The sequence below is a fragment of the Rhineura floridana genome, chromosome 9, assembly GCF_030035675.1.
Source record: "Rhineura floridana isolate rRhiFlo1 chromosome 9, rRhiFlo1.hap2, whole genome shotgun sequence".
In the NCBI taxonomy this organism is placed as follows: Eukaryota; Metazoa; Chordata; class Lepidosauria; order Squamata; family Rhineuridae; genus Rhineura; species Rhineura floridana.
In genome coordinates this window covers 106061119-106075442 of record NC_084488.1, presented here as the reverse complement: position 1 = coordinate 106075442, position 14324 = coordinate 106061119, and the positions used below count along the sequence as shown (strand labels likewise).

Sequence of the window (14324 nt, the reverse complement as noted above, 5' to 3'; positions counted from 1 at the left end):
GCAAGAAAAAAAAATCTTAGCTATGAGCAGTCTTATTTATCCTTCCAACAAATGCCATAAAGAGTTCTTTACCCCTAAAACCCTCTGGCTCAAGACTGAATGCTGGGAGTTGAGCTGAAAAGCTGGTTAATGCGATTGTACATAAGTAATACTTTAACCATAGAGTAGTTTCTTGTTTGCATTGAAACCCACAAAACCTCAGAAGGAAATGTAGGAGAATAGTGGGAGGACAGTGACAAGAAACCTCATGACCTCATCCTTTCCGCCTCCTGAGGATTGGTCAGCCGATGTCTGGAATAGAGTTTAAATTCCAGAGGTCTGCAGATGGAAAGCAATAGAACAGGAGGAGGGTGATTACGCACCTTCTGACCAAGCAATCCTAACAAACTACCAAACCTCTGCCTGAGACTACATATCGGATCCAGATACAACGCAAGGTACCTGTGCCTTTTTTCTCCTTTATTTCCTTCAGCCATATTATATTTCCATAAAGCTGAAAGCAATGCAGCAATACTTGGGGGAGGCTATAAATGTATAAATTCCTCCAGCTTCAGAGCATCATGGCAGGGAAAGAAAGACTCAGTGCACAGCATTAGGGATGCAGAGAGGAAGTGGTTTCTGAGAGAGAGTTCTGCTAAATGGACTGGCACTTACACATCTGTCTTTCTCAATTGTACCACTATCAGGCTCCAATGCCACATGCTTTGGGCACAAGATGCAGTTTGCTTTCTACTATTCCCAATGCTAAATGTCTAATATTTGAGATTCAGGAGTTTGCACCTAGATAACCAGTGTGGGGTTAAAGGTTAGAGTGTTGGATTAAGACTGGGCAGAATTCATATCTTCACTCAACCATGAAGCTCACTCTGTGACTTTGGGCCAGTCACTGATTCTTAGCTGAACCTACCTCACAGGATTGTTGTGAGAATAACATGGTGGTGCACTGATGTATGCTATTCTGAGGAAAGGCAAGTTACAAATGTAATAAATAAGCTTGCCAGAAGGTCACATTCTGTGCTCTGGAAACTGGGATTGCCAACTATTTTACTGTAAGGGTTTCTATGCCTTTAACAGCTACATAATACACAAAAATATTCAGCAGCTGAATAGTCAGCCTATCATGCAGCTGTTAAAAAACAAAATAGCCCTAGAAGGGAAAAATAATTGGCAATAGTAATTGGCAGTCCTTTTCCTTAGTTGCAGATATACAGATGCAGGTTGTGATTATTTGTTAGTAGGGGAAAGTCATTCTATATATGTTCAAGGACATTCAGTTTTTCCTTCACATGTTCTGAAATCAGAGGCCTGGTGGGTCCAGGCTCGGGTTAAGCCCTTTTAATCCGAAACAGAAGGTTCTGTAATTTCTTGTGTCATCATCTCTAATGCTATGTACATTTAATTATCACTGTGCTCCTAGCTAAAAGCCATTATTTGTGTTTAATCTCTGAGAGAGAATTTGCTCCCCACCCCTGCTTTGCTCATCAAGAGTTTTACTCAAATACATTTTGGTGCAATGTTTTCCTATCGATTTACTCTCTTAGCACAAGTGCTCCTTAACCTTGTAAGCAGAAGGGCAATGCATAGTGAAGTGTGCCAGTTTTTCCATCAGCCTGCTTGCTAATAATACCCAGCATTGCATCATGATTAATCAGTTTTTGACATTCCCTGAGCCCTGATTCATCAGTTTTTCTGCAGTGTCAGACTGAGCAATGTGATCCTTCCTGACGTGGAAATTTTAGCTTGTTCTTTTCAAATGCCTTAGAAGAAGGATGGATCAATGAAAAACCTGCTAATTCTCATTTTAAAAATCTGGTGTAAATTTCTATTCATATTAATATGTAGCTGAGTCACATTAATTAAAGAAAGAAATCTGTTGACTGATGAGCTGGAAAAACCCATAGAAATTGTCCCTTCCCCTGGAATATTGTCTTTGTTTATTAGGCAGAGTTTTCCTCTTCAGTGTTTATCCTCCAAGAATACTGTAGCGCTCTGACATTGGTGGAATTTTATGGAAATGCTGCATTCATCTCTGTGGAGCTAAATTCAATAAATATTGGATTGTAATATTCTGGAATAAGATAGAGCTTTTAGAAATAAAAAACATACATCAGTTTTTGTCTCTTCACAGTCTGTAATCCTTAAATCTCGCACATTGTCTTGAGGGCTACTCTGGAATAAATTAATTGATGATTAGGGATGGAAGGATGTGTCAATTTCAGTACTTTCCATTTCTCATTTTTCCAATCTTAAATTCAGTTCCCCACATTCTGCAGCAATTTGCTATTTTTTTCAAATCCTCATGAAAATTCTTCAGCATTTTCTGTGCAAATTTCACCTAATAAACATGTTTTGTATGCAGTTTTGACAGACGCACACAATTTGCAAGCAATTTCTCCTAATACAAGGCATTTCTGTATGTTATTTTCACTAATACTGTGAGGCTTATATTATGCACTATTTCTGTACATTTAAACTGGTCCTAAAAGTGAAGTGTTTCTTTTGTTTTTGACCAGCAATCCTATCAACTGCAAATCCATCACAATGAAGATTGCTGTGCTGTGCATGTGTCTTTTCACCGTCGCTTTTGCCCTTCCAGTAAGTCCAATATGAATACAACAAATAAACCAAGAGCAGCACGTAATACAGCGACAGTGAATCAATACTGACTCTCTACTTCCCATTTCTTTTCAAAGGTTGGCAAACATCATGATAACTCAAGGAGTTCGGAAGGAAAACATGTAAGTTATTTTTCTTGCAGTCTATACTTTTTACTATTGTATTTATTATATCACAATTCAGGATGAGTTTTGTGATTCTGATTTCTGCACACCCTTTATCTAAGGCCAAGCCAAAATGAGACACACACACACTTTTCATGAAACAATTTGCCCCCTTCCAGGACCAGCAAAAATAACGGCCTCCTTTAAAATGGAGTACCTTCCCATCCCTCAGCTGCAGTGCTATGCTTGCTTATTGGTTGGGAAGTAAGCCCCATTGAACACAGTGAGATTTACTTCTGAGTATACATGCTTAGGATTGCACTGTTAGCCACTTTGGTTGCCTTTTCTGCATCTTAACATCCTCTGAAGATGAGGTAACCAGAACTGCATATGGCCCTAAAGTGGCCAGTATTGATGGCAAAATGACACTTGCTGGTTTATTTTCATTCCTTCCTACTCATCCCTAACATCAAGTTTGCCTTTTTCACTTCTGCAGTAGGATGGGAACTGAATGCCAGCTCTTTCCCACAATTCTATTGTGGGTATCCAATTGCCAGGCCCGATCTCTCTCTTCTGTGTTAGCCAAGCTCTGTGATGATGTCCATGTTGAATGACAACATTGGTTCTTGTATTGTTAAAGGATTCCAAGGATCATCATCATCATGCTCATGGCCATCACCATCACCATCACCATTCGCACAGCCAGGAGCATAGCAATGAGCATGTGAACAGCCATGAGTCCCAAGAATATCAGGTGTCCTCTCAGCTGGTATGAAGCCTTTCCTCTTTATTGAACTATCTCTAGAGAAATGATATAGGGTTATATCCAACTAGGTTCTACTCAGAGGAGACACACTGAAATTAATGCACCTAAAGTTAGGCATGTTCACTAATTTCAGTGGGCCTGTTCTGAGTATGACTTACATTGGATACACCCTATAGTATTGCTGTACACAATCTAAACTCCGAGCAATGAATGACTCCAAGGGTTCCGGCTCTTACCTACAGTTTGGTTTCCTTAGAATGAAGGTCACTGGAGACTGTGGTGTCTTTAGGATATATGGTTTTATTTACACATATATACAGCCTGAGCATAAGATGGAAGGGCTCACACCATTAATACTCCAACAGATTTTGCTTCCCCATTAGGTTTCTAGGGGAGTCCCCCAAGCCATAGTGCTGGTTTCAGCACAGAGAGCAATCCATCCTCTGTTTCTTCCAACTCCATAGTAGACTAAAAACACAAAGGCTACCCCCTGGCCCTAGGAAGTGGTGGTCTCCAGCCAGGTGAGGGGAAAAGACCTACCCCCTCCTGAAAGAGCATCACCAACCAGTTGTTCCTATGGCAAAACATCTGTTCTTGACCAAGTCTTTAGACATGTAAATGGAATACTTTACAGGTCCAGCTAGAACAATTAACTTAACAAACAAAGTAGTTCAACAGGTTCCTTCCACTACAGATCCCAACCTTACAGATACAGAATTACAGACTTGGAGGGGATCCAAAGACATCATCCAGATCAACTCCCAGTCTTATAACAGTATACAGAAATGTCAGTGAGGGAAAATGGGATTGGCTCAGCTGCCAGTACTCTTGTATTCATATAAAAAAGCAACCGTTCAATTAATCTGTTCAAATTCTTGATCGAAGCAGATTTGAGCAGAAATAATTTTCTACAAGACTTTTTCTTAAGTTGCCACTTTTCTATTAGATGCATTTCCTGATCCACCTGCAATTCCATGCATACTTACCAGATGTTTCTGTTGTCATCTCTGCTTGCCTTTTCAGTGCCTAACAAAGACCTTCCCCTTGCAACAAGCCTTTTTAAGTTGAGATCTTTCCTAGTCCGTATTGGCATTGGAATTGTTTTTAAAATGTTTTAAATATTTTCTTTATTGTTTTATTGTTTGTTTGCCAGCTGGGGCTCCGTTAGGAGGAACGGCAGGGCAGGGGCATCACTACCAGGGTACGGAGGGTGCGGCCTGCACCTGGGTGTCACCATGAGGGGGGTGACACCCAGAGCCGCCCCGCGCCGTTGCCCGGCAAGGCTGCTCCAACTCCTCCTCGGAGGCGGACAGGTGGGCGAGACCGGGAGCAGTGTTGGCGGGGCGAGGGAGGCACGCCGGCGTTCCCAGGCCTTCTCTGGCTGGGTGCCCCTCCAGCACGTGCCCTCCCAGGGGCATGGACGGGGTGGCTGGCCTCAAGTGTGCATGCACACGTGCGCACACGCAAGCCCAGCCACCTCGTCCATGCCCCTGGGAGGGTGCGCACCGGAGGTCCGCACCCCCCCGCACTCCCGCTAGTGATGCCGCTGGGGCAGGGGATAAATGTAATCATAAATACAATAAAAAGTTCCACTGAACTCAGTCAGACTTACTTCCAAGTAAAGAGTGACAGAATGAAGCTGGAAATCCCACTGGGAGTTAGTCTAACTTTTGGCTGGGCTCAGGCTCTATTTAGTTGCCTAGACCTAATGCTGACCTTTAATTTTTTGCCACTTTTCTATTCATTTTGTGTTTTTATCTATTTTATTGATTTTTTTTAAAAAAAATCAACTAGGAGTTACTTCCCCACCCTTGTTACTCATTCCCTAAAATACCCTTTTCTAAATTAATATCTACTCAAATTCCTATCAATCCCTTGACCAGAACTGGAAGCAGTAAGAAAATCCTTGCTGCGTCAGACCATCTAGGCCAGCATCCTGCTCTCAACAGCAGCCAACCAGATGGTTTTGGGAAGCCCTGACAGCAGCTAACCAGATGGTTCGGGGAAGCCCCAAGGCAGGCTTTAAAGGCAGTAGTCCTCCCTCTCCATTTGTCCTCTGATAGTCAAAGCTACACTACCTTTAAATCCAGAGGTTCCATTTAGCTGTTATGGACAATGGCTATTTATAGGCCTACCCTTCATGCATTTGTCTAATCCTCTCTTAAAGCTCTAAGCCAGTGGCCATCACTGCATTGGGTAGCAGCAAATTCCATAAGTTAATCATGCCGTGTGCAGAGAAGTACTCCCTTTTGTCTGTCCTGAATGTACTTCTGGTCAATTTCATTTGACATTTTCTGGTTTTAAGGATATTTTCTGAAATTAAAATTTTAGATGCATCTTTTTTTTTAATTCAGTGTGATCATGACGTGTGGGGCAAAAAGCAAGCCTTTACAAAATTACTATTTCATTTTCAGACCTCTCTGTCTTCAGAAGAAAGCGATGAGATCACTGAGCAGCAGGTAAGTTTTCATCAAGAGTTGTGCAAAGTACTGAACACTTGCCTTAGCACCGCTGCTATAAAGACCTTACAACAGGGATCTCCTATGGCTCTCCAGATGTTGTTGGACTCCAACTCCTATCAGCCCTAGCCCGTATGGCCAATAGTCAGGGATGATGGGAGCTATAGTCCAAGAACATCTGGAGGATCACAGGTTCCCCATCCCTGCTATAGAATGTTGTTTCATTCTTACATTCATGTGCCCTCCCATCCACTGGCTGATCACTATATTCCCCAATACTGGGGCAACAGGAGTGAGCACTTAGGTAGACCTGCACTTTAGGAAATAGAGACTGGGTTCTCTGTTTGCAGGAGAGAAATCAGTGGGCACAGGAAGAGCTAAAACAACACCCACCAATTGTCCTATCCAGATGGCCTCCTGTACCCAGATTATCTCAGCAAATATAGATTTGGGGATACACTTCCAAAGAAATGTGGAGTTTTGTCCTTACCTTACATTGTGATCGAGGGAACTTTTCAGCTAAATGGTTTGGGATAGGCTGTAAAACAGGTTTCTCTCTGGCATACAAGTTAGATGATGCTTTTTGTTTTATCTCCCCCCCCCATTATTTAGCATAAAAATTAGTTTTACTTACTTGTAACTAAATGATAAAAAGGTAAAGGTGTCCCCGCACTTTAGTGCAAGTCGTTTCTGACTCTTAGGTGACGTCTTGCGACGTTTACTAGGCAGACCATATATATGGGGTGGGATTGCCAGTTCTGTCCCCGGCCTTTCTTTACCCCCCAGCATATGCCGGGTACTCATTTTACCGACCACGGATGCATGGAAGGCTGAGTGGACCTCGACCCCTTTTACAGGAGATTCGACTTCCTCCTTCCGTTGGAATCAAACTCCAGCCGTGAGCAGAGCTTTGGCTGCATTACCGCTGCTTACCCTCTGCGCCACGGAGGATCTTTAACTAAATGATAGAGGAGGTCTATTTTTTAAAAAAACCCACAGAAAGCATCTTTATATGGTGGTAATACTTTTTGAAAACAGACCGTTGCACTGCAGAGTATTACTCCCGGCAGGTAATTTGTGTTCCCTGAAAAGAGAGTTTGGGGATCCTATTTCCCAATCCCAGCTCCCCAAGAAGGCTGCTGCCAAGTCTTAACACTGCAGATGCCAGGGGACTTCAGCTCCTGACCTCTAGCATACAAAATCCCACCAAACTATGACATTAAGAAGCTTCCTTTGAATTTAGTTTATGGAGCCAAGACTGAACCCTGACAGGGAAAACAAATCCTGGACAGATCTGTTACCCAGCAACGAACAAAAGGAACTCCACAAGCGCTCAGAGGCATTGTGTCCTTTTACTTCTGGCCATGAGTTTTGGCACTCATAACAGGATATTCTCATCTGTACCCAATATGAGTTTCCCTGTTTGGGTGGTCCAGTCATTGGACACACCCAGTCTCAAAAACATGTTTCAAATGTTACACCTGAGCACTGGATTGCTTCTTTCCTCTTGCAGACCCTCTTGGTACCTTCCAGCAGCGATGACGACAATCACAGTGATGTGGATGACGATGATGACCATGATGATTCTGATGAATCAGACGAGTCACATGAAGACTCTGTCACATATTTCCCCACTGAGGCTCCTTTTACCCTGCCTGTTACTCCTGACCCCTTTACCGGCAGAGGAGACGTACCTTACGGAATAAAGGCGAAAGTTGACCTGGTCCTTTTTGAGAAATCCAAAAAGGCACACAAAAGATCTGGCAAGGTAATGTCACTCACTTGTTACATTCATTCATTCATATATGCATTTTACTGCAGTCAATAGACCAAAGGTTAATACAGGGAGTTACAATCAATAAAGGGTATTGCCTTGCACATAACGGGTGGGAGGGGGGTAGAGAGAGAAATTTAAATTAAATTAAAAATGGAACATTAAATGGAATAGAATGAAGTGGAATAAAATGTGACATTTAAAATACTGCAATTTAATTGTTATTATTAATAATAATTTCATTTATTAATTGCTTCCCATGAGGCATCGCAAAATGACTTACAATATAATAACATATATAAAAACAGTTAGAACGATTGCAGATATAAAAGCAATTAAAAAAAAAATTATAACCATAAAAACAGTTCATAATAACAGCACATCCATAAAAACAATTGAAATCCAAGACAGATACTAACTCGGTTAAAGATTTTAGAAGACTTGTTGAAAGAGGAATGTCTTTAGCAGGCACTACACTGGTTAGATTTTTTTTACAAAAAAATATAAAGCAGTTTAGAAATACTTTTAAATTAAATAAATAAAAATAAAAGAGTTGACGGGAAAAATACACTTGTTTGCTTGCTCTTCCCAGCCACACCTACGCGTGGGCAGATCTTAGAATGCTCAAAAAGTAGTTCAAAAAAATCGTAAGTGGAAAGTAAAAAAGAGTGACACAAGTGACCTATTTATAAATGCCATCTGCCATGGTCACGGTTCACACACACACATTGGATTTTTGCCTGAGGAATTCTTACTCTATGACTGGCATGATTTAATTTCCCTTGGCAGCACTGGTCTAGTACATCTGGGGAAGGGCCATACCTCAGTGGTAGAGCATCTGCCTTGTGTGCAGAAGATCCCTGGTTCAATCCCCAGCATCTCCAGGCAGAGCTGGGAGATACTCCCTGCCTGAAACCCTGGAGAGCCGCTGCCGGTCAGTGTAGTCAATACTGAGCTAGATGGACCAATGATCTGACTTGCTATAAAGCAGCTTCCCATGTCTGGTGGTTGTTCTGTTTTTAGAATCCCAAGCAATTCATTCTTCCATTCGTCTTCCCTCACTGTCTTCCCTCCACTTGAAAAGCCCATTTGTCTCACAGCAGCTTCTGTGAACCAGATTTTCAAAACATTAACATGTTTGAAAAGCATCGCTTGTGGTTGCTATGAAGATACCAGTAGAAACAGGAATGGGGATGTTGCAAAGAGGGCTTGGAAGGAAAAACAGCAATGCTCTTTTAGGAAATTCCATGCCTTTAAAACAAAAACAAAACCCACTGATGGGCAGACATTGCAAAAGTCCTGGAAAGACCTACAAAATCTCTGGGATACCTGGCTTACAAATTAGTTAACAAGAACAGTTTGTGTTTGTTTTCAAACTCCAGAAGAGAGAAAAATTCCCTCAGAATCCCCAAGACAGAGTTTGAATATAAATAAAACACAGGTTCACTAGGAAACTTTTCTGACCCACCCATCCCTAGCAGACATAAGCTCTTCTCTCCTCTTCTATACCACTTTAACTATCAGAAACTTAGGAACTGTTATTTGTTGAAGGTAGTTTTGTATTTTTTGAATTATTTATTGTAACTATTTATTATTTTAGCTCTGTTTTTATTTTGTAACATAGTCCGTTTATAAGCCACCCTGGGTACCCTTTGTAAACAACTGGAGTAGAAGTAACAAACTGAACAGAACTGCTTGGAATGCTATGTTACACATCCATAGCCGTGCCCTGCCCAGCGATGGGGAGAAATTGATTTGGTCTGCTTTTCACAGTGGATTTTGTGATACAGTTTCAGTGCACAAAAGGTGTGCATACAATATGTATTTATATTAAAAAGTATGCACAAAATGAATATTTTGCAGATGAATGTGCTGAAAAGCACATATAAAAGTGTGCATTTTATGTAAAAAGTGTGTACAAAATGCATACAATTTAAATGTGGGGGTTTTGTGTGTGTTCTTTCAAAAATTCATACAAAATGGGACAGAACATAATTGAGTGTTGGTGAAATTAATGTTGTGTACACACCATGCATTTAAAGCATATGACTTTCCCCAAAGAATCCTGGGAATAGTAGTTTACCCCTAACAGAGAGATAATTGCCAGCACCCTTAACAAACTACAGTACCCAGGATTCCTTGGGAGGGCTTTAAATGTATGGTGTGTGCATAGCCTGAAACAGCATGAAATTAGGCTGCTCTGCCCATCCATGGGGAAAGACTATGACTGTTAAATCAGTTTAAGACTACAATCCTATACACACACACCTGGGAATAAGCCCCAGTGAACTCAGTGGGGTTTATTTCCAAATAGACATATGGATGTGTCCAGTGTTAGTTCTCTTCAGACTAGACCCATTGAAATTAATAGACATGACTAACTTCATTAATTTCAGTGGGTTTACTCTGAGTAAACATTAGTTGAATACAACCCATACAGGATTCAATGCTGTAGATTCTGGTTCTGGGATGGCCATTTATTGTCTTCCTTTTGTTAATGTTACAGTTTGATTCTCATGATGTTTCGGATGACGTTGACAGCACCCCAGATGTGGAGAGCAACGAATCCCATTCCTCCAAGGCACATTCTTTTGAAAGTCAGGACACAAGTGTTGAAACAGATGACACAAGTGACCTGAGAGATAGCAATGAGGTCCACAGCGCATCCCACGATAAAAGCATGGAGAAGGACAGTCATCAGGAGAGTGCCGAGGAACACCATGATGACAGTGACCATGACAATAGCAAGGTTTCCATCTCCATGGAAAGCCACGAGAGCAGAGAGCACCAGAAGGCCCACATGATCCGGGAGGTAGACCATGACCATGATGCTGACAGTGTCAGCAACCAAACATTTGAAAGCGCTGAGAATCACCACAGTGCTGAAGATCATCACAGTGCTGAGGACCACCACCCCAGTGTTGAGGATCACCCCAGTGTTGAGGATCACCCCAGTGTTGAGGATCACCACAGTGTTGAGGATCACCACAGTGTTGAGGACAATGAAGTCACGCTGTGAATGGATAAAGAGGCAGTCTCTGTTCTTCTCTGAGAGCACTCTGCAAATTTTTTGCTTGAACGAGTGCAGCCCAAATTGGAGCCCAAATTCATAACAGGTGGCTTTTGTGTTTTTATTTCTGTTTTGTTGAGTGAGTGAGGAGAGAGAGAAAGAGGAGAGAGAAGGGCAATGCAATTTTTACTTGAATTGTTGCTCTACACATATCACAAGTCTGATTCCAGCAATTACAGCAGTTATAGGCAGCAGTTTTGTTAGCCAGGAAAATGCACAGCCTGATCCAGTCCATGTTTACTGGGAAGTAAGCTCCACTGATTTAAGTCAGTGCTTACTTCTCAGTAAACATGGTTAGGATTTCAGTCTTAAGTGTACAGTACGAGCAGTCCTGTCCATTAGAAAACTGTAAGCCCTTCTTGCTGCATATTTTCTTCCTCTGTCTCACAGTGATTTGCCATGAAGGAGGGAGAGAGAGAGAGATGCTAGGGGAAAAAACTAGCTTTACTCTGAGTGAATGTTACGTCTTATGATACTGTACTTCTAAAGGGTTTAATGCTGCAATGTATATTTTGTTGACAATTGTGAGTTAAATAAAAAGACAAAACCTAATATATCTGGCACTTGGTTCTTATCAGGAAGATAGGAAATTGCCTTCTACCGAATCACACCATTAGTCCTTTTATTGTCTGATTGGGGGCAGCTCTCCACAATTTCAGGCAGGGGCCTCTCCCAGTCCTACTTGGAAATGCCAGGGGTTGAACTTAGGACCTTCTGCATGCAAAGCAGATGCTCTTCCACTGAGCTACATGCTAAGAGACCAGGGTGGTTTTCCTACCAGACCACAAGTGCATTTCTTTTAATTATTTGCAAAAAAATTCTCTACCGCCAACATTAAGAAGAAAAATCACATTAGTGAGCAGCTTAACATCAACAACATTACATTTATAAAACAAGTACAAAATACAATACAAATCAGTAGATCAGATTAATACAATAACATAGCTCAATCACCCCTCAGATTAAGCAGCACCTGCTCTTTGGAATGCACTGCAGGTGCCTGCCTGATGTTCATTTGTAGTGCATTCCAAAGGGCAGGTGCTGCTACACTAAAGGCCCTGGTCTTAGTGGACAGGAGCTGCTTGTACTATACTACTAGGGGTGTCTCTTCCAATAATTGAATTATCTGGGTAGGAGTATACAAGGCAAGGCATTTCTGAAGGTAATCTGGTCCCAAGTTGTTCAGGGCTTTACATGGCAATGGCAAGACCTTGATCTGATAGCATATCAGCAACCAGGGCAGCTCTTTCAGCACAGGTGTTGTGGTCTGATCGAGTAGAACCTTCAACAGCCTTGCTGCTGCATTCTGCATTAGCCGAAATTTCTGGACCAGCTTTAAGGGAAGCCCTACACATGTCCTAGCTGCATTGTGCACCCTCTTGTGGATTAAAACGGTGTTTCTTCTACAATTATTAGATGAATAACAAATGTTTGCTTAAGGAGTGGAAAACTGGTAGAAAGTATTATTAAAGCTAGATTAACTAAGCACATAGAAGAACAAGCCTTGCTGAAGCAGAGCCAGCATGGCTTCTGCAAGGGAAAGTCCTGTCTCAGTAACCTATTAGAATTCTTTGAGAGTGTCAACAAGCATATAGATAGAGGTGATCCAGTGGACATAGTGTACTTAGACTTTCAAAAAGCGTTTGACAAGGTACCTCACCAAAGGCTTCTGAGGAAGCTTAGCAGTCATGGAATAAGAGGAGAGGTCCTCTTGTGGATAAGGAATTGGTTAAGAAGCAGAAAGCAGAGAGTAGGAATAAACGGACAGTTCTCCCAATGGAGGGCTGTAGAAAGTGGAGTCCCTCAAGGATCGGTATTGGGACCTGTACTTTTCAACTTGTTCATTAATGACCTAGAATTAGGAGTGAGCAGTGAAGTGGCCAAGTTTGCTGACGACACTAAATTGTTCAGGGTTGTTAAAACAAAAAGGGATTGCGAAGAGCTCCAAAAAGACCTCTCCAAACTGAGTGAATGGGCGGAAAAATGGCAAATGCAATTCAATATAAACAAGTGTAAAATTATGCATATTGGAGCAAACAATCTTAATTTCACATATACGCTCATGGGGTCTGAACTGGCGGTGACCGACCAGGAGAGAGACCTCGGGGTTGTGGTGGACAGCACGATTAAAATGTCGACCCAGTGTGCGGCAGCTGTGAAAAAGGCAAATTCCATGCTAGCGATAATTAGGAAAGGTATTGAAAATAAAACAGCCGATATCATAATGCCGTTGTATAAATCTATGGTGCGACCGCATTTGGAATACTGTGTACAGTTCTGGTCGCCTCATCTCAGAAAGGATATTATAGAGTTGGAAAAGGTTCAGAAGAGGGCAACCAGAATGATCAAGGGGATGGAGTGACTCCCTTACGAGGAAAGGTTGCAGCATTTGGGGCTTTTTAGTTTAGAGAAAAGGCGGGTCAGAGGAGACATGATAGAAGTGTATAAAATTATGCATGGCATTGAGAAAGTGGATAGAGAAAAGTTCTTCTCCCTCTCTCATAATACTAGAACTCGTGGGCATTCAAAGAAGCTGAATGTTGGAAGATTCAGGACAGACAAAAGGAAGTACTTCTTTACTCAGCGCATAGTTAAACTATGGAATTTGCTCCCACAAGATGCAGTAATGGCCACCAGCTTGGATGGTTTTAAAAGATTAGACAAATTCATGGAGGACAGGGCTATCAATGGCTACTAGCCATGATGGCTGTGCTCTGCCACCCTAGTCAGAGGCAGCATGCTTCTGAAAACCAGTTGCCGGAAGCCTCAGGAGGGGAGAGTGTTCTTGCACTTGGGTCCTGCTTGCGGGCTTCCCCCAGGCACCTGGTTGGCCACTGTGAGAACAGGATGCTGGACTAGATGGGCCACTGGCCTGATCCAGCAGGCTCTTCTTATGTTCTTATGAGTGCTGGGGGCCGTGGCAGAGAGATGCCATTTTGTTCAGTAGTCCCTACGGCAGATGTAGAATGTTTTTTTATTAATTTCTTTGATTATTTTATTTACTTAAAAGATTTATAGCTCACCCTGCAATGATACCAATATCAGGGTGGGGTATAACAAAATTAATTACTTTTAAAATAATTGAAAAGGAGAGAAAACAAATAATTAAATGCTGACAAAGGCTACTAAAAACAACTGAAGAGAGAAGGCTAAAACAAATGAAAAACCTAAAAAGCCTCAGTAAAAAGCCTCAGCCTTTGCTTGATGCTGAAATGACAACATTGTTGGCACCTAATGTACATGTAGGGGGAAGGCAGTCAATAAAAATGGGGTGTTGCCACAGAGAAGGCTCTATCCTATGAGGGGATGGGGAGAGGGAATTTGATTCAGTTCATATTTAAAAGTTAACCTACCTAATTTGCACTTTATGCAACAATATGTGAACTGAAACACAATTATCTTTTGAAAGTTGCACTTCTTTGAAATGTGCAATGCAGTTCTCCAGCCAAGAAATATTTACAAAAAATGCATATACTAAAGCGTACTTAAAAATCATACATTCATGCAAATAACATGCAAAAATGCATTATATTAG

The 14324-nt window shown here is 41.7% G+C and overlaps 1 protein-coding gene across 3 annotated transcripts; it reads left to right on the top strand.

Annotated features, from left to right (window-relative positions):
* Nucleotides 1–317: 317 nt before the first annotated feature.
* SPP1 (secreted phosphoprotein 1) lies at nucleotides 318–11341 on the top strand. 3 transcript variants are annotated; one of them, XM_061584733.1, is made up of 7 exons: nucleotides 318–437; nucleotides 2514–2595; nucleotides 2694–2738; nucleotides 3361–3489; nucleotides 5901–5945; nucleotides 7459–7713; nucleotides 10226–11341. In XM_061584733.1, exons 2-7 carry the CDS (start codon nucleotides 2542–2544, stop codon nucleotides 10736–10738), a joined length of 1041 nt encoding a protein of 346 aa, XP_061440717.1. In that variant the 5' UTR covers nucleotides 318–437; nucleotides 2514–2541; the 3' UTR covers nucleotides 10739–11341. The 3 variants fall into 3 exon arrangements, with proteins under 3 accessions (XP_061440717.1, XP_061440719.1, XP_061440718.1); XM_061584735.1 differs by lacking the exon at nucleotides 318–437 and adding an exon at nucleotides 1197–1217; XM_061584734.1 differs by lacking the exon at nucleotides 318–437 and adding an exon at nucleotides 1273–1352.
* The last annotated feature ends 2983 nt before the right edge of the window (nucleotides 11342–14324 follow it).